Source organism: Ziziphus jujuba, chromosome 1 (assembly GCF_031755915.1).
Source record: "Ziziphus jujuba cultivar Dongzao chromosome 1, ASM3175591v1".
Classification (NCBI taxonomy): domain Eukaryota; kingdom Viridiplantae; phylum Streptophyta; class Magnoliopsida; order Rosales; family Rhamnaceae; genus Ziziphus; species Ziziphus jujuba.
The window spans coordinates 6,837,531-6,862,496 of record NC_083379.1 but is presented as its reverse complement, the minus strand read 5'-3'; the positions used below and the strand labels follow the sequence as shown (position 1 = coordinate 6,862,496).

The window sequence follows — 24,966 nt, the reverse complement described above, 5'->3', positions numbered from 1 at the left end:
GGGCAAAAGTCAAATCAATTAGAAAATTCAATGATATACAGTAGAGAGGGAAGCATGGTGTAGGGGCCGGGGTAGAAGGCGTGCATATATAGTCAAATATTTAGCCATATTATTATATAGCTTGTTAGCTTAGCTATGTGTGCTTGATTAGAAAAACAGGTGGTCCAAGAGGCAACCAGTTTTTTCAAACCCAAAATCTAAAAGACATCAGGAAAAGAAAAAGAAAAATAAAAGTGAAGAAGCTTTTTTTTTATTATTATTATTTTTTTTATTTTTTTATTTTAATTTTTGGTGAAGAAGCTAGTATATCCATTTGTATCATCCATAAATTAATATTTCTTCCTAGCTAATAGTACCATATATTACCCTAATTGAATTTTGACTTACAAATTTTTTTAACAACACTTTCAAGCTATGTATTCCAACCAATTAAAACATTAAATAAATATATATCCACTAACTCACATGCTTCCTCTGTCTGCCTTTATTAAAAAATAAAAATAAAAAGAAAAAAAGAAAAAAGGTTCTTAGAATTCCAAAAACAATTAGGAGGTGTGCAAAACAAAAGTGAAAGAGATAAAATTATGATTAGTACGTGAAAGATACTTCCTCTTTGCACTCTATTTTCCCTTCCACTTCAATCATTTCCCCTCCACTAAGAGGTGTTTCCTTTTTCAAAAATCGATCATTCATTAACGAATACATAATATATATATATATCTATATATATTATATTTACGTGCTCAACAAACTTTATCACAAAATTCAGTGTCACAAAAATACTAGACAACAAATCTTTGATGTTGAACAAATACCCACCACCACCTTTTTTTTGGTTTTCTTTTTCTTTTCTTCTTTGTCCCTAACACCTTTAGGCGGTTTAATTTTCAATTTATGTGGAAAATTTTATTTAGACTTTCTTAATTTTGCTTTAATTACACTTAGTTGTCACACTTTTAAAAAATATCACTAGCCACTCGTTTGCTATTTTTCGCCACTCATTTATTAATTTTCCCCACTGAATTTTAATAGTTAAAGGGTAATAATTATATTTTCATATAATTATATTTTCACAATATTAGTCAATTATAAAAAAAAACATATTTTTAATATTATTTTGACTTTTAACTATTAAAATAAAATAATAAACATTAATAAATCAGTTTGTTTTTATATATATAGAAAAAAGCTAAAGGATAGTTAACGACAAAATTTTAAAAAATATGAAATTTAAATGTAATTATGATAAAATCCAAAAGGTTTAAATGAAAATTTTCTAAATTTATTCATTTGTTTTTTTGAGTTACTGAATATTAGCTAGCTTACTTTTATATATGTCACATATATATAATGACTTTCTGTGAAAAGTTAAAGCTCATATATTCATATGTACATATATATATATGCTTAATTTCATTAGGCACAGCAAAATGGACTCTTAAGAGTCTCCATTTGGTCTTTAGAACAAACAAGTAAAAACAAATAAATAAAATGGCACAAGATCTTTATGCTTTTCATATGTAAAGCAAATATTATATTACTTTATAAATACATTTGTCTTTATAACAATAATAAAACTCATAACAAATTAGAACTTTAGGCTCACAAATTAAAATCCTCCCTTTGTCATATAATACTAATTCTATAGCCCCTCATTCCCATTAATATTAATACTGATTTATTACTTTTAATTGGCAACTATATATATCAAGATTCAAAGAATGAAGGGGGAACAAGTCCATTTACAATCACAAACGAAAAAGGATTATACAGCCTCTAAATAAACAGAAAAACAAAGTAAATGGATTTATATATATAAATAAATAAAAAGAAATGAGGAAGAATAATATAAAAGTGGGGACAAAGAGAGGCACCACCATACAACATTAACCAAAAACATCTTTCCAGGTAAGCAAGCGTGTGCTTGCGGTGATCATGCATTTCTTTCAATCATCATTTTTTTTTTCTTTTTTTTTTGAGGTGGATATTTTATTTTTAATAAAAGAAATAAGTAAAATAATTAAAGTTAATGACTTTTTAATAAAGCTCCTTTTTTTTTTAATTTTTTTATTAATATGAATAAAATCCACCAAATAATCTATATATGAAAGCACACTCTTTTGTGCTTCTTCGTTTTTCAAGTTATTACCTGCTTTTCAAAATGGACGAGTCATGGCGGATGCGCATGGGAATGCCAACTCCCACTCTACCTCGCCGCCGCTCCACCGAGCACGCTCCTCGCCGCTCCATATTCGCCGCTGCTGCCGCAGCCTCCGCCGACTCCGAAGCTCTCGACCCTGAAGACTTCGCCGACGTCTTCGGTGGTCCTCCCCGGAGTGTCCTCTGGCGCAAGCTCTCCGGCGACTTCTCAAACACCGCTTCCTTCTACGAGGAAATTTTCCGCCCCCCTGATTTTTGCAATCCGGCTGTCAATGGTGGCCGGAGCTTGTTGGCTTTTAGGATCCCGGCGAAGTCCGAAGGCTTCTACAGCGATGTCTTCGGTTCCGACGACGAAAGGAGGTCCAGGGAGCGATCGAGGCCCACCTCCAAGGCGAAGTCCAATTCCAAGTCCAACTCTTCCTCTGTACTCAGCTCCGAGGAGCTCAGCCCTCTCCGGCCGCTCATTGTAGACGACGTCGCATTGTCTTCCTTCACTTCCAAGCTCAGGTAGTACAAAGAAGCTGGCCACGTAACTGTTTCCTAATTTAACTGCTTTTCTGATTTGACATTTATACCCCCACTGTTTGTCATATTTACTTCACCCTGCTTTTGATTTGATTGTATTAGACAGGGGCAGTGAAAAAAAAAAAAAAAGAAAAAAAAAAGGCAAAAATAGCCGGTTACCATGTTAACAAAAATGGCAAAAATACATGATTTATTTTAAAATTGAAAAAAAGGCAATTTTTCACTACATAACATAACACAACAAAGATAAGCTAAGGATACATTAATAAGTGCGTATTAACCCAAAAAAAAAAAAAAAATGTAAAATTTGTCTTGAAAAAAATCTCCTTAATTTTTTTTCTTAAATCAATTAGATCGTTTTTGTTTTGTTTCATTTGTTTGTTCTATCATATTTGCTGTTTGCTACCTAATTATTTGGGTATAAGAAAAGAATCATCTTTCACATGCATGAACCAAGTTCATGGATGGGGACTTTTAATGGTACTTTTTATATGTTTCGGTGATTCAGATTTAAGTTCTTGACATGAAAGGCTCTCACTTCACTTCCATTAGGTCTCTAATTCATAGTTGCTAAACCTTCAAATTCTTTGTTTAGTTAATTTAATTTCTACACCCTAACTTTAACAGATTAGTATCTTGAAAACCCACCATGTCCAAATTTATATCACTGATCAAAGCAATCGACCCATTAAACAGTTAACTCTGCCTTTGCTGAAACATCATTATTCACTGTTCAAAGTGCTTTTTCAGTGGTGCAAGTGCAAAGCATACCATATATATATACATATATATGCAATTTTTTTTATAAAGATAGAGAAAAGAAAAAAGAAAACTTGCTTGTTTAAACTTTAGCATTTTTTATGTGAGACAGATACTCTGAAATAGTATGATTTTACTAATCCATACGGTTTTGTTGTGGAAAAGTCTTTAATGATCTTAGTGGTTATTATTCAGAGTTTGTTTAATTACTAGCAGTAAATTGCAAAATGTTGAAAGGGATCAACTAGTTGTGTAATATTTAACCAATTACTAATTGAATATTGATTGATTGATTGGGGTTGGAACAGGCCAATCAATGTCCCATATAGATGGAACTCATCCGCAATGATGCCAGGCTTGCCAGAAGAGGACAATTCAATGAAACAAAACATGCCAGCATTTCATTGTAATCGTCCTTCCCATGTGGAAAACCATTTCATGGAAAATGATCATTACAATGACAATTTCAAGAGCTCTTATTTTGGCTCATCGAGAAGAGTTTCGTCTCCTGAAACCATTAGCCTCGAACCCAATTCGTATCGAAGTGTTAAGTTATGTGTGGATGATCACGAACTCAACAACTCCCCATCATCAGTTGTCTCTTCACAAAGTCGAGAAGAAACTGAGGCCAGATCAGGAATTCAGGAGGATCAAGGGCCAGAACAACGAGAACTGGATCAAGATGAAGATGAAGTTATGAGTTCTTACGTGATTGAGATTAACTCTGACTACAGAGAAGGTACATGTGATGCCGTTGGTATTGATGAAGCAATTGCATGGGCTAAAGAAAAGTTCCAAAAACAGAGTTCTGAGGAAGATTTGAGCGTGAGACAACAGGATAATAATGATCACTCTGTGGAACTTGAAAACGATGGAGGTGACTAATTACTTCTTGAAATAAAATCATCACTCCCCCCAAATCAGATTCCAATGAGAGAAAAATACTAAAACAAATTGTTTTACTTGTTTGTGTTGGATATAGATGCAAGAAGGCCTAACACACAGGTTTTCCCAGATGAACAGATGGATAAACATGGAACGGTTCAATCTCCAGAGGTATAGTTTTTAGTTTCTTCACTGTGCCAGATATTATTCTTATATGTACCCAATAAAATATTAAAAAAGCAAGCAAAAAGCTTTTTTCTTTTTTTTTTTCTTCTTTCCAATTTGAGAGAAATGACATTAATCGTCTGAATGACGTTGATATTTTTGGAAGTTCCTGATGTATATGAATAGCTGCATGCTGAATATAGAAAAACAAAACAAACAAACAAAGTGATGAAAATAGAATTTCATCAACTGTCATGTCCTTTGCACTTGTTTTGCAGGAAGAACAGAGAAAGTGGACTTCTGAACATGAAAAACAATGTCAAGATCGTAAAGACGTAAGCAAGCATCTTTACATTTACACATAGATGTTGACACATCATTTACTATTCAAACTTGACTTTGTTTGTACTATTATTCTTAAAAATCCAACAACTCCAATAGAACAGTTAATGCAGTCTTTGGGATTTGGATTCTATTAAAAAAATGAAAAATACAAGACATAAAAAAACCCTCAATTCTTTTTAACAAAAGGTTAAAAATTCTTTTAATGTATTCATTTTGTTCTCAATTTTAAGATACTATATCTCAATTTTAAGATATTATATCTCAACCTAATAATGCAAAATCAAAACGTTTAATACTTCTTTACCTAATAATTGTGCAAGTTCCAAACTCAGCTTAAAAATTTCCTTCTTTCACATGTCTCCCTACATAACTTCAACATTTTTTCATTTATATTTAGTCACTTCAAGCAATTATATTGATTTAACTTAGGTAAAAAGTTCAGTTTGTTTTATTGTCTTCTAGTTTATACCTTACACCAACACATTGCAATCGTTAGGTGCTGTTTCGGTGTCCTATAACACATGTCACTCTGTGTCACCGTGGGCTGATCACTACTTTTTGCTATCTTTACTTAAAACACAGATGGAAATAGAGCTTTTGGATGAAAACATAAGCTTGTGGTCGGCTGGAAAGGAAACCAATATCCGTTTGCTGCTTTCTACTCTACATTATGTAAGATCCAAATTGAAAATTTTACAATAATTAGTTTCTTTCCATCTCTCAAAGTGTCCCTCTGGTTTAAAGTATTCAATGATGTCGGAGGTGGACAATGGACATTGGACATTCCAACTGACACATAATTGTATATATTTTGGCTTTGACTTTCAGATTCTATGGCCCACCAGTGGCTGGTATGCAATCCCTTTGACAAGCCTAATAGAAAGTTCGCAAGTTAAGAAGGCTTATCAGAAAGCAAGGCTTTGTCTACACCCAGATAAACTACAACAGAGAGGAGCTACACTCAAACAAAAATATGTTGCAGAGAAGGCCTTCTCCATGCTCCAGGTAAAGATTTTGGTTGGCTCAGAAAGAGTAATTATAAACTAGTAAACAGTTTTTAATTTAGTTGATAAGCAACTATAAAAAATGGATGGTATTTTATGCTCCCTAGGATGCATGGGCTTCATTCATTTCCCAAGATGTATTTTTCAACTAGAGATCAACGATTAGAAATCAGCTTGGAACTCAGTTTTGACTTGAAGATTAATCGTGGACAACTTATGAATGAGCAAGTTTGGTAATATTGGATTGATGGAGAGGTGAATCTGCTCATTTTCAGTGCCAGAGACGTTACGGTTAAGAAGGGCCACTTGTTTATGTGTTCAAGAACTTTGTACTCTACTGTCTTTACATTTTCCGAATATTTATATAAATGTTCATCTTTCAATAAGAAGATAGTTCACTGCCTTTTGTGTTCAACCTGTATCATATTATGGAAGCCTCATTGCAGGGGTTAAGTTCTTTTACTTTTTACTCTCTCTCTCTCTCTCTCTCTCTTTTGCTTAATAAGACTATAACTCATGCATTGGGCCGTTAAATTAAAGTTATCAAAAGAATTTTTATGAGAAATAATTTCATCAATATAAACTCGACTGTCTCATCCAATCTCATTTGTCACAGCATTAATGACATCAATAAGAGCTTGGGCATCATTCTCATAGCAAATTTGTTTCTAACCATGCTGTTGACCAATATTAAGAGCTAAACTGAGCAACAAGAATATTGCTTGAACTCTTTTCTCTCCAGATCAATCAACTGCACCCAACACTCTTTCCCCTACCTAGTTAATTAATTGTACTAAGCATCTTTGAACCATGGCTGATGATGTCCTGTTTCCAGATATTGAATTTCTTTTTACTATCAATTTTTTTTTATCTCGAACTTCGTCCATACTGCATATGGTAAAAAAATATACATACATCCACATGCCAAAGTCAATGAATCCCAAAAAGAAAAAGAAAAAGAATAAAAAATAAAAAAATCATAATAGTAATAACAGGGCCCTTAAAATGTTAAATGTACAAAGCTAGAAGATAACAAAGAAAGGGAAAGAAGTGGCCCTCGCTAGCTATCCACCACCTCCTTCCCTTATCAACTCTTTAAACTCAGCGTCGGTGGTTTTAAGCATCAATGGCAAACACATTTCCACTCCACTCTCCACAACTTCCATGTGTCTTGGCTTTATCCTCTTCTCCAAACTGAAAGCAAAGTACTGAGGAAAATCCCTCAGCTCCTCCAATTTCCTTCCCATCTCCACAGAAAAATACTCAAACTTCGGCTTAAAGTTATTCTCAATACTGAAAGTGAACAGCGCTGGGCACCTCAAGATCATCCCCACAGCATCTTCCTTTGAGAAACCCAAACTCTCCAAATACTTAAATTTTGGGATCAAAGTTTTCTCCACACTAGAAACTAGCAACACACAGTCATGGTAAGCCAAGGCATCCAAATCCTGAAACCCAAGTCTCTGAAGATAAAACAGAGCTGGTTTGAGTTGGTCTCTCACACTGGAAGCAAGCAATCTTGGGCATTTGTTGATAACCTTTCTAAAGCTTTGTTCTGGGACTTTAAGGTCTTGGGAAAGAAAGTTGAAAACTGGGTTAAGATCAGAACTGATGTTAGAAGTAAGGATCTTGGGGCACATACCAAATATCTTAGCCAGGTCCTTTTGGTGTATGCCTTTGGATTGGAGGAAGGAGACTATGGATTGGATCGAGTGGAGAGTAGCTGAGCGAAGAGATGGGTTTTGGGATAGTGCTTTACCAGAATCAACACCCATTATTTCAAGACACAGAATTTTCTCTTTGATTTGGAGGGAGAGATTTTTATGGGCTGGAGTGTAAAGTGGGTGCTTTTGGAGTAGACTTTTAGGCTTTGCTGCTAACTGGGTGTTTGGTTGGTGGGAATTTGAAGTGGGAGGAGATGAAGGTTTTGGCGAAGAGAAACATAAAGAAGATTGCAATGTTGCTGCTGTGCGCATGGTCATCGGGAAAGAGTGAGTGACAGAGAGGGAAGAAGATGGCCTTTTTTTGTTCTGTTAGATGCCATCCTGCATTGGTTTTATTAGTATGTGGCAGCGACACGTGGCCCTTTGCTTGAAGCTGATTGGCTGATATTGGATATCAAAGATTGTTTGGATGATTAGCTTCCACATGCAGAAAGATCCTCTACATCCTTTCTCATTCCAATGTCTCATGTGGCTTCATTTGCAATCGGCCACATCAGCATTCAAGATAATCTCATGCTCCCATGTGTGTTTTTGGGTTAGAGTGTCATGACTCTTCTTTTCCAAAGGCCCTCCAAAATTAATATGCATACAAACACATATTCTTAGTTTACTAAAAATTAGTTTGTCATCAAAAGATATAATTATGAATAGCAAAAGAAGAGATTCTATTTAGCTATGTGCATGTTTAGGACAATATGTTGAGAAAATATATAAAAATAAAAATGCTTTGATTACCGGTGTGTTTATTTACTTTTCAATTTTATTTATTTATTTATTTGAATTTTTGGTAACAAGAATACCTGTAGATTCTCCCAAGTATTTTGAAGAATGTGTATAAAATTGAAACTTGGAAGAAGATTTACTACCATTTGTTTTTATTTTTTATATGGCTGCATGTTTTTCATTAAACAAAAATAGCGGCATATACATACACAAACCCGCAGTAATATGAACCTTGTTAAAAAAGGAAGCTGTCGAAACAATTTTTACAGAGAAAAGAAGGATTGCAATTGTTCAAATGTTGCAGAGTCAAATGGAAATCAGTCTCCCATCACTGATTGACTAAATAACCATCACCAAAAACTCCTAAAAAATACAACAGTATTGTTGCACTAGAAAAACACCTGGGGATTCCAACATAAATAAATTATGTTACTCATAAAGAGGAAAATTTCAAAAAAAAAAAAATTTAAAATTTAAAAAACACTGCCAGAGCTTCCCCCAGCAGCCGCTCCGCTTAAAACTAGCCAAATCTGATTTCAGTTTTCTTCCCAAGATTGGATATGTATTCTGATCCTACAAAAAAATGGCATAAGATGAGAGCTGGATAAATCAAAAGTAACAACTGCAAGCATCCCGAAAAGGAAATTCACATTAGATTTAAACCACAATATAAAAAGGAAGATTTGTCATTAACCCATGGCAATACTTGGACGGTGTAAAACAAGCTGAACAGTAACAACCAATCCAACTCAAACTCAAAACTGTGAGACCTGGATGATTGAACCAAAAGTTTTAGAAAGCTGAAACCCAAATGCTAATTACGATAATAGTAACTTAGCTTGAGACAGGACAATGAGAAAAAAGTTCATTTTCTTTGCACTTTATGGACTTATAAGGACATGCTAGTAATAATAGATCTCCTCCTTAGTGAAAAAAAATAGAAAAGACGAATAATACGACCCGACACATCCCATTAGCAAAATCAACTTGGCACTTTTTCCTCCTATATACATGCATTTACATTTTTATTTTATGTAATAATTGTAGACATGAACGTTTACATATATATCCAGCTGCCAATCAAATTTCAGCTACAAGAACATGCTGCCTTGACTAATGGACAATGCATAATGTTTAAAAGGACCTACTACAAATACTTGGAAATACCTTCATTACCATCACTATGATTCAATGGTCAATGTTTCCCATGACTTCTGCTCATAGAGTGATGTCGAAGGAGCTTTTGGCCCGGGGTTTGGTGATCATCCTGCAAAATAGATGAAAGTTACAACTCAGATCACAGGAAGAAACTGGGAAAATCAACCGAGGTCTTCAAAAAAGCAACAAAAATTGAAACCAAAACTCATAGCCTAAATGTCCATTACTTGAACATAGGTAGAAAATAATGCAACAGGCAAAACCTTGTACAGAGATGCAGCTGATTCAGACTGCACTGTCTGAATTGCAACATTCCCAAGTGATCGCAGGGCATCAAGAGCATCTATGGTCAGTTGCCAACCACAAAGTGCAACAGCATCAACGCTTGTACCAGAACCACTGCTACTGCTACCAGCAGCGGCAACATTTCCATTCACCCAGGGACAGAACTGGTTGTGATGAGCAATTGGATCAAATTCAACACCTTCTTCATAATTGCTCTCCCCTTTTGGAGGTTCTGAGAGTTTAAAAATAAATTTAGAAAAAGAACCAACAAAAGAATGAAAATAAAAAAGCTAACAAAATGGAAAAGTTAAAAAGAAAATAAGATATTACAAATGAGTTGAGTATCACAATAGATGCTTAACATACATTAACCAGCATAAGGATAGGTGCAAGCAGATTGGCAGTAAATGATCTCACAAACTAGAAAACAGTATTTCAACATATTGAGTAGCAAATTCAAGATCTCCGAGCTAAGATCTTACAATTATATCACTTCGCAAATTAGCAACGAATAGAATCCAGAAGGTTAACAGAGAGGACACACATTACAGAAATTCCAGGCCAGAACACATCATAGAAGTCTTCATTACAGTTGATACAGATTGCTTTGGTTCAAATCATAATTCATCACTATGACCTTCCTAACTAAGAAATATTGCTTATTCTATAATCAAGCCACCACATTCTATAATCAAGCCACCACACCCTAATACCTAACAAACACACACCATACCCCCTTCCCACCACCCGAAAGGAAAGAAAAAATGAAAAAAGAAGTGGGAAGAAAGACAAATCGAGCTTCAAAATCTCATCACACACAATTAGTTTAACGAACAAAGATTTAGCAAGAAATGAAAAAGACAAGGATTAGGAGTCTACAAGCAAGTATGAAATTGAGGAAAGCAAGTTTTACCAATCCCATTTGCAACTGCATAATCTGACTCAGAGTACACACAATTGTTTGTAAATGAAGATTTGCCAGCCTTTGTTACTTCTTGCTTGCTTGTTTCACGACCAGAGCATACATTTGCATTGCATGAAAGGGAAGGGTGGGCACAATTCTCTAAAACTAACTTGCAGCTTGGACTTATTTTTTCACCACTTTCAACAGATTCAGCCTTAGCAGAACCATCAATCTTTGAGCCACTATCAGCCCTCCCTAGAGATCGTGACAACATCTCCTGACTATTGCCATGAGGGTCTTCCCTATTGATTTCATCAGGGACAATTTCATCCATTAATCCAGGATCTGGGACAGATTCACCTGTTTGCCCCTGATTTTCTGCATCTTCTATTCTGGGTTCCACATCACCAACTACACTATCTGCTCTGTGGACAGATACATCAGCCCCATGAATTTCAGCTTCATGACTAGCACACATTCCAACACTTCCTCCGCTGATTCCAAAACTAACCCCATCCCGGGGCTGAGCAGTTACAGTTTCTGCATTGAAAATTTCTTCCCCATCATTTGTACTGCTAACACCCATTTCCCCAGGAGCTACTTCAGCAACCGGTCGGAAACCAATACTTTGCTGAGCTTGGTTACTGTAGTTTAATTCCGATGCATCATTTATGTCCAGATTTCCATATGTACTTGAAGAGGGGAACTGAACATCATCAATGTCTCCAGGATAATTTTCAACACTTTCCATAGAGTCCTCGTTTGCACTATGACAGACAGTATCCATAGCAATGACCGAAGACGCACGAGTTGAATCCCTAGTTGCTTGGATTCCCATATGCTGGTCATGTCTTTGCCGGAAGGAAGTAACTCTATTGCCATCAGCATAGATTTCAAAACCCATTGAATGGCTAGGGCCAGCACTAGAATCTCTCTGATATGGTGAACAGTATGAATCAAAAATATCCAAGTCACGAGCTCGTTTTGAAGGCCCAGCTGAATATTGTCTACCATCTGTTACTTCATCACCATCACGATCAATAACAGTTCCTTCAACACTATCAGCCTGCTGCACCCTTAAGTGTGCCCTATCCTCTGAGCTGCCACCTATTTCCAAACTCCTTTTGCGTGAACTAGGACCCCGTGACTCATATGAAGCTGCACGATCACCAACTTCACTGCCTGAAGGTTGCCCAATCATCAAATCCCTTCCCATATCTCCATCATGAATATTTTCTGACATTGCTGCCCTTCCCAACTGGTTAAAAGGTAAAGCACCTCCCATTGTGAGATTCAAATCAACATCATTGTTCAGCAGTGATTTGCCCCCAGTTGTTGCTACTTCATCACGGTCTGCAGTCTGCTCTTTCTCAGCATCATCAGCAGCAACCCAACCACTAATTCCACTAGCTGCACTTACTCCACGAGTCAACCCCAATTTCTTACTTGTGTCAGGAAGGTCTAGATTATTAGAACTAAAGCGAGCAGGTCGAGGAACAGTTAAGAAATCCAATATTCTAACTGTAGCACCACATAAACTGCAATCCAGCAAAGGTGATCTAGACTCCTTAACCAACATTGTACTCTTTCCGGTGTCCCTTTTAGCTGAAGCAGAGAGGGCTTTCTTGCTTGGTCCAGGATCCTGTGGAAGGTGGACCTGGGCCTGGTTAGGTCCAAAAGAATATCCATTTCTAGCTGATTGAGCAGAATGTTCCTCGCAGTCTTGGACATTTAAAAGCCATCTTGATTCCCATCCACAGAGGCTTATGAGCTTCTGAGCCTGCCAAACAGAAAAGACTTAATTAGAATGCAAAATGCATGGATAGATTAAACAATACTTGCAGGAAAACTTTAACATCTATCTTACACAAGAATATAAACAGATTGCCCCATCGCGAGAGCTTTCTAATTCTGGTACACTTTCTGGTTTAAAATCTACTTCCCCTGCCATAAAATTCTGCGACTGGGAGAGAAACCGGTCAACTTGAGGACCTCGAGAAAATCGCATCTGCTCAATTGCAGATGCAGCTATCCTTGGAAGGGACTGAAATTGCAAAAGCCCATCACATCTATCCTTATAACCCCCAATTAAGGCAGACTGAGGAGTAGGAGGAAACTGCACCAGACTTTCGGGGCAGCTGTTTCCTCGCCAAGGACAATTGACCTTGTGCCCCACATTCAGCTGCTTGGAAAATGCTTCACCGGCATTTTGAACTTGACATGAAAATTGTAAAAACAACTGAACTAATAAGAGCAAGATATTTTTAATGGCAATGAAAAAGCTTACATAATTATATTAAATTATCAAAGAAAATTTTCTTAAAGCAGGAGAAACTTGAGAAAATGAACTAACACTAAGATTGCAATAGCTAACCTTCAGAAGAGGTCCATGATGGTAACAAAACAAAACTAAGAAATGCACCGCATGATTCACATGCAATCTTGTCAACGTCAACATTAACCCAACCTTTTTGAGCACAAGCCAATGTACTCATGACCTGCAAAAAGAATAGGAAAAGTGAGATGCTTTATAATCAATAACCATAAGGTTAGCATTATGTATGCCACTTCCATTCATAATATTTTTTTGTATGCCTACACTAATATGAACATAAATGCCATGCAAACAATGTCATGACATCTATTGATGCACCATTTAACAATGAAATAATCTCAACTCAATAAGAACCCCAATCAACCAAATATATCAAAATCGAGAGGAAAGATGGGAGCAAAAAAAAAAAAAAAAAAAAACCACCTAAATAAACCCTTAATGTCAATAATTTCATACATGTGTTTGTATGTGTACGAATGAAATCCCAATCAATAATAATATTAAACACAAAAACATAAAAAGTGGAAAAAATGAAACACTTCAACCTAAAGTACTAAGTCACTAGCCAAAAAAACCCTCAATCCCAGCCAAACAAAAATAACTAAAATCTCAATCAATAAAAGGTCCGATCAAATAAAAATAAACAACATAGAGAAAAGAAAAACCCAAACAAACAAAAAATTCTACAGCTCTGCCAACTATATCAAAAAATCAGTTTCTCCCAATCCCTTTATCGACTTCATTATCTTATCTTCAATATTTGAATGCTCTTCAAGTAGCAAAAGATTTTTCCCCCATAGGCATTGTTGAGAGAATGGGCACCATCCATGCATGGAGAAGATGAGAATGCATTAGTTTTTTTCAATCATTGTTATTTGGTTTGTTTATGATCTCTGAGAATTTCACTTCCTTTATTTATGTAATGTATGGTTTTTTATTATTAATAAAGTTCTGTTTCTAATCATAAAATATACATGTATAAGAGTTAAACATCAAAGCTATTCAAGATATGTCAAGTGGGTGACAAGTTTCCTATTTTCTTTTCACATTAAACAACACGATTACAATAATAAACATTGAGAGTTAATTTTGACAAATCAAGACTCACCACAAAGAAGGCTGGGAATCAACAAATTTCCTTTTTTTCCCTCTTCCCCCCCCCCCCTCTCTCTCTCTCTCTCTCTCTCTCGCTCTTCAAGTAATAAGTCCTAACTCACTAATAACATCCATTGATATATATATATGTCCTTAACATTTCTTTACTCGCTCTCTGGGACACCAACATATATTCTCCATTCAAAGTGACAGATCTCACATCTTGCATGGAACATGATTGATGAAAAGTACAACACCAACACTTACAATGTAATCAATGGAAAAGAGGAAGATACCACATCACAAAAAACTTACAGCAACAGTACATCTGTTAATCCATAACGAGCTCAAGTTCAAACCTTAGGCTTTCCAAACCAATTTGAAGGCTTAAAGGTAGCCAAGCGCCTCAATAAATCCCCCCTTTCCCATGGTCTACATGAGCGTCTTGATGATCCAAAGGCAGAACCACCAGCACTGGTGCTCAAGGAAGTCCATGGTGGTTGTGAACCAACACATGAAAGAGAAGCTGCCTTGGAGCCCTGCCCATGACTGGAACCATCTATACTGCCAACATGTGTTGGAACAGCAGGTGAGGATGCCCCAGCAGAACTGATAAGATGCACAAGGCATAAAGCTCTTTTACAAGAAATTATAAATAAATGAATTGCTTAAATTATATATACTCCCATTTAAGAATATAAATTCCTCTAAATCAATCCCCTTTTCACATTCTTACTCACCCAGGGAAAAAAAAATTCTAAACAAATGGGAAGAAATACATGATATGAAAACTACACCGATAAAGTTTTTCCATTTAATTAGTTCGAACTACAAAATGACGTCAGTAAGCATGCAAAGCATATTTGGCAACGGCAACTGTACCTTACCAAATCCTTTGGAAAACCATAGTTTCCCACAGATTAAAATGGGTAACATTTCATGTCTGCTCACCAACCAACAGATGATATCCAATAATAGAGTGTTAAACAATATGAATTATAATAATATGCTCTCCTATGCAGCTAAATTTCCATGATTCTCCGCTTAAAAGCATTCCAATTTTCCACGTGCAAGCACAAAAGACTTCACGAGTCCATGTGCATCGAACCTAAAATTAAATTTCCAATACAATTTTTCTCAATTCAGCAACTAGGTCAACCAGAAATAATAAAATCAAACCGACTTTCTCATTTTCCCCCTTAGCCAAACGGCAACCAAAAATAAAAATAAAAAATAACGAAGAGGCCACATTTTCCAATTCCACATCACTAACAACAAAAACCCTAAAACCAAGTCCACAAATTAAAAATCCAATCTCACAAAGTTAGAAACGAAACGCCAAAAAAAAATAAATTAATAAAAAGTCAAAACCCTAACCATAAACAAATAAGTAAATTGGTAAAAATAGTGAGAAATCAGAAGCTGGAAACCAAGTAAGAGAGGGAGATAGAAAGGAACGCAGAAAGAGAGGTGTTAGGGCACCTGGCGGCAGGAGTGGGATCAACGATGCCTCCGGAGCTTATCACTTCCTCTCTCATATTCTTTTTCTTTTTTTCGTTTTTTTTTTTCGAATTTCGAAACCAAGAAAGTGAGTGTGGGCTAACTGGCAGGTAGCACCCCTTTTATACCACGTCTTAAATGTGTGGCGCGTAACCAAACACTGTCACTCACTTGTTTGGGGGATCTGGGTCCGGCCTTCGGGTCGGGTTTTCTTTGAACGGCCGTTGACCGCTCCCACTCTTTTCATTCTCTATAAACAAATATTTTATTATTATTATTTTTATTTGAGTAGGGCATAAAAATAATTAAAGTTTTCCTTTTTTATAGTCTTAAAGTGTAATACGTTTAGTGTAGCCAAAAAACCAAAAAAAAAAAAAAAAAAAGTGTAATAGTTTTACTAGCCGACTTCCCTTTTAAATTTTATGTTTTTTTTAGAGCATTTGGAATTTTTTAAATGTCTCATATTTTTTATTTTAAAAAAATAATATTTAAAAAAAATTTAAATAAATTTTTTATTTTGTATTTTTAATATAAATTGTTATTTGGCTATTCAAATATAAAAAGTCAAAACTATTTTTTATTTCATTATTATATAAATTTAATCGAATGTAGCATATATTCCTATGTTATTATTATAATATTTAAAAGATAGATAATTTATATAAAAAAAATTACAAATAAAATAATAAATATTTATAAAAAAATAAAAATAAAAAACATAAATAGAAAGTTTTGTTGAAAAATATTTTTAAATTTTATTAGTTATCTAAAAAAATACTTTTTACATAAATAATATACTCTTTTATTTTTTAAAAATTCTTTGGAGATGTTTTTATAATTTGTTTTTTTTTTTTTTTTGGGACAAATGGTGAGATTCAATAGACAATATTTTTTAATAGTTGGAGGTTTTATTTCTTTTCTTTTCATACCTTTAATTTTAAACTCGCTTTTATATTTATGCTAAAATTGGAGAAATTATAAAGCAACTTAAATGCAAAGTAAGTTTGTGTAGAAAGGTATTACAATTATAAGATTCAATTCTCATTATCCACATATTTTAATTTGAACAAAAAAAAAAAGTTATCTACTTATTTAAAAATTTTATTATTTGTTATTATCATCGTTTTTATATTAAATTTTAATTGTGATATTTAATTTTATTATTTTCTATTTTAAAAATTTTAAAATAATACAAATGGTGAGAGAGCTGCTTCTATATTTATCTATCCCCGGAATTTTCGTTAATTAGTATGATTTCTCTTCGCCCAGTTCTTTCTTCTTTTTTCCAAACCATTTTTTGAATTCTTTGTTCTTTTTGTTACTTTAAATTCATTCAATATCCCAAAAAACAGTTATAGTCAAAACGGATGGACTTATATTGGAATCCCTATTTAAACTCTAATGGATACCATTGGATTTTTGTTATCCGCAAAATTTCATTCAAATTTTCATTTTAATTTTGATATCCAGAATGGCATATAGTTTGCAACTTGTATCAAAAGATTAATTGGCATGAAAAAATGCTGTCCTCACCACAACTATCAAAAGGATTGTTCAACATCCATTCAACCTCTTTAGGCCGAAAATTGGGTGCAAACGGGCAAATATTTTAGACAAAAGATACTACTTTTTATTTATAACCATACAAATTTTTTTTTTTTTTTTCTCATCCAACCTGTTTTAGGCTGAAAATTAGGAGCAAACAGGCAAATATTTTTCGACAGAAGAAACTATTTTTATTTATAACCATACAATTTTTTTTTTTTTTTTCCTTGTTCCTTCCAGTTTTCCCCAACAAAGAGCAAGGCTTTATAGTACAATCAATGTCTGAGCCAAACAAACAATACCACGAAGATTTTAGTGCGTCTCTAAGGCGTTTTAGAGTAGAATTCAAGATAGCAAAACATATACAACACTTCAAACCCAAAAAAAGATGCCTCCTCACTGCAGTTTTACTTAGATGGCACAACACCAGGAACTGCAAGGGCAAAAGGACTTCATGTTAAAACAATTGTTAAGCACTGGAGCAAAAGCTTGTTAACTGAAACTTAACTTTAACTAAATCATCATTTTTGTTGAACTTTGATCTCATAAAAACTTTAACTAAATCATCATTTTTGTTGAACTTTGATCTCATAAAACAGAACTAATCTTATAGGACCCCTGATTTATAAGACCAGTCATTAGTTTAGTTTGATCCTATTCGTATTTTTCACCCTTTTTTTCTAATCTCCATAAAAAAATATATATATATTTAAAAAAAAAATCCAGTCATTATCTAACAATTATTTCTACTACTCGGATAGCTAAATGATAAACGTGCACTAACCATCGTTGACTTCTTCCTTGGATTCATCTGTTGTTTTCCAGACGATATCTTTCAGCCCAGTAGAGAGGTTTTTGTAGAACTGTGGATTGAAGATATTAAGAGCAACTCTGAGTTACGAATAGAAAGGAATGGAAAAGAACATATTTAAAAATAAAGCAATACTACAAGCAGAAGATCACTGATACTCTGGTTGGGCCATAACTAGGTGAAAACTAGGTTGATTTAGAACATGGTTTGACTTGTATTTCTTGAGCATATAGCTTTTCACCTAGGTTGATTTAGAACATGGTTTGACTTGTATTTCTTGAGCATATAGCTTTGTATCATTACATATAAATGCCGGAGCTCATTGGCAGTATATTACCTTGTGAAATTCCAGAGTATCTCCACCAGATTTGCGGAGTTCAACCATGTAGAGTGAAGGGGCCACCTCAAAAATCTATGTAAAGACCCAAAAATAAAAAAATAAAAAAATAAGTCCAATTTTTTAAATTTCACATTCAACTGAACTTCAAGTCGAGTAAATTCCAGAGGAGAAAGTTCTTTTGAGAAAGACGTACCTCTGTTGCAACAGATAAATGGCCTTTACGCCCAGTTTTTTCCCCCTGCAGCTTCATCTGAAATGCAGAAAGAGAAGGGGTTGGTTGATACTTGCATTAAAAATTAATTTACTTTAATGTCTTAGGACCATGTTAAGAAACAAAAGTAAATGCGCCATATTTCTCTATCAGGATATAACTACTCGAGGGTCACAAGGGAAAAATAGCCATTGCACCTTGAAGTTATTTTTCTTTACATCAAAACCCAAAGGTGCTGCAGTTTCCTCAATCTTCGATATTATCTCATTGGCAGGGCATTTGGACGTGAATCTCGTCTCTCGTTTAACAAGCCCCTGGTAGCAGAGGAAATGTCAGCAGTTTCATATGTTATACAATTATGAATACATTAGTAAATCATTAACCAAAGGTGTAAGCTTTCTATGGCTTGTAAATTCACATACATATATGTTAATTTCCTATTGAACAGGAATTTTTTGCAAGGAAATACAAATTGAAAACTTTGGATATAAGTTTTCTAATGCATGAAATCTCATTTACCAAGACCAAAAAACAAACCAATCATACCATTTGCTTTTCAAAAAGAGAACTAAGGTTCAGGCCTTGAGATTTAGAGATAAGCTCAAAGGCATTCATAGTGACAGGTGCCACAGAACCTTCTTCTCGCCTCTCCACGACAAGGTTTCTAGAATCCTGTACCCAAAAAAATCAAGCCTGCTGCTATACACCAAGCAAACTTAATTCACTAGTAAATCAAGGATCTTACCACTGATTCATTGAAGATAGCGTCCACATCATCAAGGTTAATATCAGTTTGTTCGAATCTAGGTGGCTTATATCCTTTCTTAAACCACTCATTCTCAATGACCTCAGCAATTGTAATTCGCTGTTTCAAGTAATTAGATTAAGAAAAAAGTGAGATAATAAATATGATGGTGCTGACAATAATAATAGCTATGATGATAACCATATGTTTGATAATAACAATAATGATTAAAGGATAAATGAAAATTATGATCAGAAGAAGATAATTTGAATTGTAAGCGAAGAAGGGAAAGTACATACCGTTTCAGGGTTAGGGTCCAATATTCTTTTAATCAACTTTTTAGCACTTGTGGAAAACCATGGAGGACAGGTGAAGTCGGCCTTGAATATCTGTAGTTACAGAAAAACCTCATATAGTCATCTATAAATTTGTAGATGAAAAGCACATATAACACAATCATAAGAGTAAAACTGAACAAAGTTGCATATTCAAAATCCTAACAAAGTCGTCTCTAAAATACTGAAATAATTTTTCAAAAATAAAAAAACAAATAAACTGTCAATTTAACTACCATGTTGAAATTAAAGAAACGAGGTTGATTTTAATGCTGATCAAAGCTATAATTTTCTTAAGAATCACAAAGTTTAGTTTCTTGCTTGAAGCAATAAAATGGGAATCCACAATTACATTAAAGTTGGACAACATTGATTTCGTTGAGTATAATGCTATAATGGTAGTCAAGACTCAAGAAAGTTGATTAGGGAAAGGGACGAGAGACCTTTTTATATAATGCCATGAGGTTAGATTCTTCAAAAGGCAAGTAACCAGCCATTAAGACAAAAAGAATAACACCGCATGACCATAGATCAGCCTTTGCTCCATCATACCCTTTGTTGTTGATCACCTAGAGTAGAGAAGTGTTCATAAAAGAAATGCAAAGCTTAATAAGAAACAGTAGCTGGTAGGTTCCGCAAGATCCAATATACCTCAGGAGCAACGTAATTTGGTGTTCCACATGTTGTGTGAAGTAGACCATCCTCCTAAACAGAAGTGATAAAGAAAACTCATGTGAGGCAAGCAACAAAGTATGCAAAAGATAAAAAAGCTTACTAATCATTCACCATGTGTACTATCTAAGAGGGGTATGGCTTCAGTCAAAACCAAAAAAAAAAGGGTGCTTATGAAGGCCTCCCATACCTCTACATTAAATTTTGTATAGATTAATAATGGAATACTTTCTGTTTGAAGCATGAAGTCATCATACTCACTCGAACTTGCTGAGGCAGTGCACTCAATCCAAAATCTGAAACTTTAAGGGTGCCATTAGCATCCAGCAGCAAATTCTCCGGCTGTGATTTATAACCGCAACATTTGAATGTTATATAACGGAGAAGTCTATCTAGTCTGGTTAGTGTTAAAATACATAGCAATATTATCTAGGCAATAGGAATAACAAAAATGACAAAGAAAAGTCACACCTTTAGGTCCCTATGACAAACACCTCTGCTGTGACAGTAATCCACTGCACATATAAGCTGTTGAAAATACTTTCTTGCTTCATCTTCTTTCAGTCTTCCTTTGCTTGCCTGGCTCATGGAAACATTGGACAGTATTGGATCATTTACAAATGGACACTTAATTCCTACAAACATATAATTACTTCTCCGCAGAAAACAGAAATCAGCTGCAAGCCAATGAAACCAGAGACTTACAATTTTGTCAAACAACTCTCCGCCAGTAACAAATTCCAAAACAATATATATTTTTGTCTTGCTAGCCATCACCTATATCACGCATGACACATAAAGTCCTTAAAATCCCCAGCAAAATAGATCATAATAATAATAATAATAACGAGCATGAAGACAATCCAGGCTTTGGAAAGGCAAAACGCAATTGAAAGGGCACAAAGAAAACCATTACCAAAACATAAGTCATAACACTACCTCAGCTTTAAATTTAACGTCATTGTAGTTTTTGGCTTTATATGTAAATGAAAGCCATTCTCCAAAGTAAATATAAGACTTCAGCTTGGTTAACCAAAAACAATTAAAATACTGAAAAAAATTATCATTAATATGAATGATAATTTTAGTTCCACTTTTTTCAACTATTACCACAATCTTTCAGCAAATACCATCATCAAATATTACACCAACACACACACATCAACCTCCAATATACTCCTCTTCCATTCTATGGTATCCCTTCATCATTTTAACTAGCATCCCATCCTCTCTTTGTCCTTAACTCTTATGATACTATGCAAACGTGTTTCTCATGTTAGTAATTAATTGTAAAAAGTGCATGTTTCTGGTGGCTCCCATTTTAACCACCATTATAATTCTCACCACGACCAGTACTTCCACTACTCCGACATCGATTTCAACCACTCTGCCAAACCATCTCAATCCCTGAATTCTTTTGATTCCATACCAAGCATATTTATCATCTCAAAGTTGATTTGCCAACGTATATACTAATGAATACTATCTAAATATTGCAGAAAAATCAGAAGCATATTCAATCAAAACACAACTCAATCCAAGGAAGAAAAAGAACCTGTTCTATTACCTTAATATGGATGATAAGAACCAAAAACAACCTAACATAAGAAAGAATAAAGACACTGTTGTCTTACCTCATACATACGGATGACATTTGGATGTCTAATTAGTTTCATTGTTGATATTTCACGCTTGATCTGCAGAGGGGGGCCGCGGGGAAGGAAACAATCACTCAAATTTTAAAATTGTTAAGAAGGTTAATCAAACATAACAAAATAATTTCTAAATTAATTTAACAATACATTCTTTTAGGTGGATGTAAACATCTAACACAGACTCTGTCTAAGTGAGCAAAAGCACTAGAGTAGGGTAGCCCAGTAGGAGAGAAATTCATTCAAATATAACTTTTCTGAAAGTTGACTTTGACAACCTGAAAAAGTAGTCGAACAAAACTCTAAGCCAGTATGAATACACAACCGCTTTCAATATTATTTCAAGAAAAGTAGCTGCTAACCAAGTTTTCTGAAGTTGTTTTCAAAATTTATATTTTACATTAGTTTGATCATTTTGTTAGGTTGCCTGGATTTAAACTTTTTTTCAATGTTCATAAACAACGTTCAACAGGTCCTATGTGTTTTACTGTCCTCTACAAGTTGGCTACATGCGCTAACTAGATCCTTTTTCTATCCCGTTTGTCAGTTTTTTTTTTTTTTTCAGTGACTAATGACAGGCTGATGAAGAATACGCTTACCAGAAGACACAGAAATTATCAACTACTACTATAATAATCCATAGGGCGATATGAACATGTATAACTACATTGATTCAAAACCATGGTGAAAAGTCAAGCTCAAATAGAAGGATACAATCAATTTACAAAATTAATATGTGTAATATAATATAAAATAAGCAACAAAGACTAAAAATACACAAATGTATATAAATAAATTTTTTTTTTTTTCCGAGAAGAAAACCCAAACTTATCCATTAATTAGGAACAAAATTACAATTATCAGTTCGAAGAAGAGGAATAAGCCATTCTGGACTATCCTCAAGCCAAACTTTGCAAGATTCTAACTGAGCGGCGTGTTGAGCTACACAATGGGCAACATGATTTTGATCTCTAGATGCATAAACACAAGAAAAGCTTGCATGAACACATAGCATCTGTCCATAGACAAACGTACATTTCTCATTCTTTTTTCTGATATTACCAACATTGTCATTATTTAATCAATCATATGTAATTACTTTTAAGAAAATAATGAGTAGAAACTACAACTAGTGTCTATTGTTATAATTCAATTAGTTATAAATTCAAAACAAAAAAAGAGTCATTTATAAAATAAATTAAACTCCTGTTATGCTATCAAAGAAAAGTCTTGTGTTTAATATGATGATTATAGTTATATTCATCAATATGAGAATAAATATATATTATTTTTAAAAAATGAATATTTTCTTTTCTAACGTATATTTGTTAAACTATATATTACCTTTCAATAGTTTCTTTTTTCTTTTTTTAAATTATCTTTCAATAGTTAATAGGTGGTTAGAAAAACTACTATTATGATATTATCAATCAAAGTTGACCTTTTTTAAAAAAAAAAAAAAAAAAAATTGTTTTATTACATTTCAGCAACGAAGCGCAAGTCTGCAGATACTTCCATTATTTTCTGGGCTACAAAATAGCGATTCATCAAAAATCTAGGAAAACTCACATCTTATGGATCTGAATCATCATCCAGAAAAATAGTTCCATGACAGGGAATCGCAATGAAAATTTAAATAAATAAAAAAATAAAAAATAAAAAAGAAGAAGAAGAAGAAAACCTGGCCGATCATCTTGTGCTTGAGAAGTTTGTCTTTGTCGAGGATTTTGATGGCGACGTTATCATTGGTCTCCACGTTCCGAGCGAACTTGACCTTGGCGAAATTGCCCTCCCCCAGCGTCCGCCCAAGCTCGTACTTCCCCACCCGCGTCCTGCTACCGCCGCCGCCGCCGCCACCATTGTTGCTGCTGCTCGTCCGCGACATCTTCCTCCTCCCAACACTCCCCTAAAACCTTTCCCTCCTTGAGCTTCTTTCTCTCTCTCTCTCTCTCTAAAATCCCTTTCTTCTTTCTCCCTCTAAAACCTCCGCGATCACGACCTCTTCTTCTTGCAAGGTTGCCATACCTGAGACTTAGCCACCCTCATCTTCCTCCTCTTAATTTCCCCCCCAAAAAAAAATCAAAAAGCTATACAAAACCCTGGCCTATGACAAACCTAAGTCCGACGTTCAAAATCTGATGAGAAACGCTTCCAAATAGCAAAACGATGAACAAGGAATGATGACCGTCGGATGAAACAAAAAGCCCATGATTCCGGTTGCGAATCAAACGGGTAGGCCTACTTAATAACAAGGCGAAAACAATAAATAAAATTTGAGAAAATAGTGGGTTATTTAAGGAATCCTAATCAATTTTGGGTCGGACGGAGAGGGAAAAAAATAGAAAAACAGAGTAGAGGGAGGATATATATTATTAAGCGATAAAGATTCTTCGATTGTTTTTGATGGCGAGGATTAATAGCAGTGATAAGATAAGATTGGATCTGTTTGTTTTGTTTGAAATGAAAGTTTGTTTGTTTAAAGAAATGGAATTAGTAGACGTTGGGTTCTGTTGGCGATATTATTGGTGTTAATTGGGATCTGAGAGAGGTTAGCTTGTTTTCTTTTTATTTTTTTGTTTCTGGTACGTATACGAGGAAGGTCGCATCTCGTATGAGGTTTATTCAAAGCCATCATTCCTAATGAGCGGGATTGCGTGCATTCATGGCCTACCCTTTTCCTAGTTTTGACGAGAAATATGGTATAATTAAACTCTTATTTTCCACCCCCACCAAAAAACATCTTTTTCCTTTTAATTTTCTTAATAGCAACCAATATTAATAATTCCCAATACTTTTGAGTTTTGAAAAGGGTTTTATATATTGCTGCTTTTTTTATCTTCAACTTATCGTGGTATGCTTTATGAATTAATTTTCTAATGTAGCAATGTTTATACTCAAAAGTGATTTTCACAGTTTCACAACCGTGATTGCTGTTTTGTTTTATAGTAGTTTTTCATTAAATCTTTTATCATATTTATAATTGTATATAATATGTATTATATATATAAATTCTATACGTATGCAGTGGCAGTTTTAAATATAATAGTACTGATTAGGATAAATATTATTTTAATCTTTTTTAAATTAA

At 34.4% G+C, this 24,966-nt stretch overlaps 4 protein-coding genes across 19 annotated transcripts; 1 reads left to right on the top strand and 3 right to left on the bottom strand.

Annotated features, from left to right (window-relative positions):
- Positions 1 to 2,082: 2,082 nt before the first annotated feature.
- LOC107413887 (uncharacterized) lies at positions 2,083 to 6,310 on the top strand. 2 transcript variants are annotated; one of them, XM_060813203.1, is made up of 8 exons: positions 2,083 to 2,667; positions 3,753 to 4,244; positions 4,287 to 4,321; positions 4,427 to 4,500; positions 4,773 to 4,829; positions 5,422 to 5,511; positions 5,668 to 5,844; positions 5,951 to 6,310. In XM_060813203.1, the coding sequence occupies exons 1-8, from the start codon at positions 2,105 to 2,107 to the stop codon at positions 5,993 to 5,995; spliced, it is 1,533 nt and encodes a 510-aa protein (XP_060669186.1). In that variant the 5' UTR covers positions 2,083 to 2,104; the 3' UTR covers positions 5,996 to 6,310. The 2 variants fall into 2 exon arrangements, with proteins under 2 accessions (XP_060669186.1, XP_015877431.4); XM_016021945.4 differs by having other exon boundaries at positions 2,089 to 2,667; positions 3,753 to 4,321.
- A 502-nt stretch (positions 6,311 to 6,812) lies between these two features.
- LOC107413931 (transcription termination factor MTEF1, chloroplastic) lies at positions 6,813 to 8,118 on the bottom strand. The gene has a single exon (XM_016021995.4). The coding sequence runs from the start codon at positions 7,823 to 7,825 to the stop codon at positions 6,908 to 6,910; it is 918 nt and encodes a 305-aa protein (XP_015877481.3). The 5' UTR covers positions 7,826 to 8,118; the 3' UTR covers positions 6,813 to 6,907.
- A 374-nt stretch (positions 8,119 to 8,492) lies between these two features.
- Positions 8,493 to 15,707, bottom strand: LOC107414040 (uncharacterized). 12 transcript variants are annotated; one of them, XR_001581121.4, is made up of 9 exons: positions 15,550 to 15,707; positions 14,427 to 14,676; positions 13,012 to 13,135; positions 12,505 to 12,851; positions 10,647 to 12,417; positions 9,712 to 9,965; positions 9,458 to 9,557; positions 8,985 to 9,060; positions 8,493 to 8,863 (listed from the first exon to the last, which is right to left on the bottom strand). XR_001581121.4 is itself a non-coding variant. In XM_016022134.4 (8 exons), the coding sequence occupies exons 1-7, from the start codon at positions 15,603 to 15,605 to the stop codon at positions 9,486 to 9,488; spliced, it is 2,874 nt and encodes a 957-aa protein (XP_015877620.3). In that variant the 5' UTR covers positions 15,606 to 15,707; the 3' UTR covers positions 8,493 to 8,863; positions 9,458 to 9,485. The 12 variants fall into 12 exon arrangements, 6 of the variants coding, with proteins under 6 accessions (XP_015877620.3, XP_015877638.3, XP_015877629.3 ...); XR_001581123.4 differs by having other exon boundaries at positions 8,493 to 8,857; XR_001581122.4 differs by having other exon boundaries at positions 8,997 to 9,060.
- Positions 15,708 to 17,174: 1,467 nt separating this feature from the next.
- Positions 17,175 to 24,471, bottom strand: LOC107414012 (CBL-interacting serine/threonine-protein kinase 23). 4 transcript variants are annotated; one of them, XM_016022102.4, is made up of 15 exons: positions 23,560 to 24,469; positions 21,861 to 21,923; positions 20,932 to 21,003; positions 20,698 to 20,805; positions 20,488 to 20,568; positions 20,206 to 20,259; positions 19,998 to 20,123; positions 19,519 to 19,608; positions 19,220 to 19,339; positions 19,021 to 19,146; positions 18,672 to 18,788; positions 18,457 to 18,513; positions 18,261 to 18,335; positions 17,897 to 17,975; positions 17,175 to 17,545 (listed from the first exon to the last, which is right to left on the bottom strand). In XM_016022102.4, the coding sequence occupies exons 1-15, from the start codon at positions 23,761 to 23,763 to the stop codon at positions 17,520 to 17,522; spliced, it is 1,398 nt and encodes a 465-aa protein (XP_015877588.2). In that variant the 5' UTR covers positions 23,764 to 24,469; the 3' UTR covers positions 17,175 to 17,519. The 4 variants fall into 4 exon arrangements, with proteins under 4 accessions (XP_015877588.2, XP_048330846.2, XP_048330841.2 ...); XM_048474889.2 differs by lacking the exon at positions 19,021 to 19,146 and having other exon boundaries at positions 23,560 to 24,471; XM_048474884.2 differs by lacking the exon at positions 20,932 to 21,003 and having other exon boundaries at positions 23,560 to 24,471.
- Between the last annotated feature and the right edge of the window lie 495 nt (positions 24,472 to 24,966).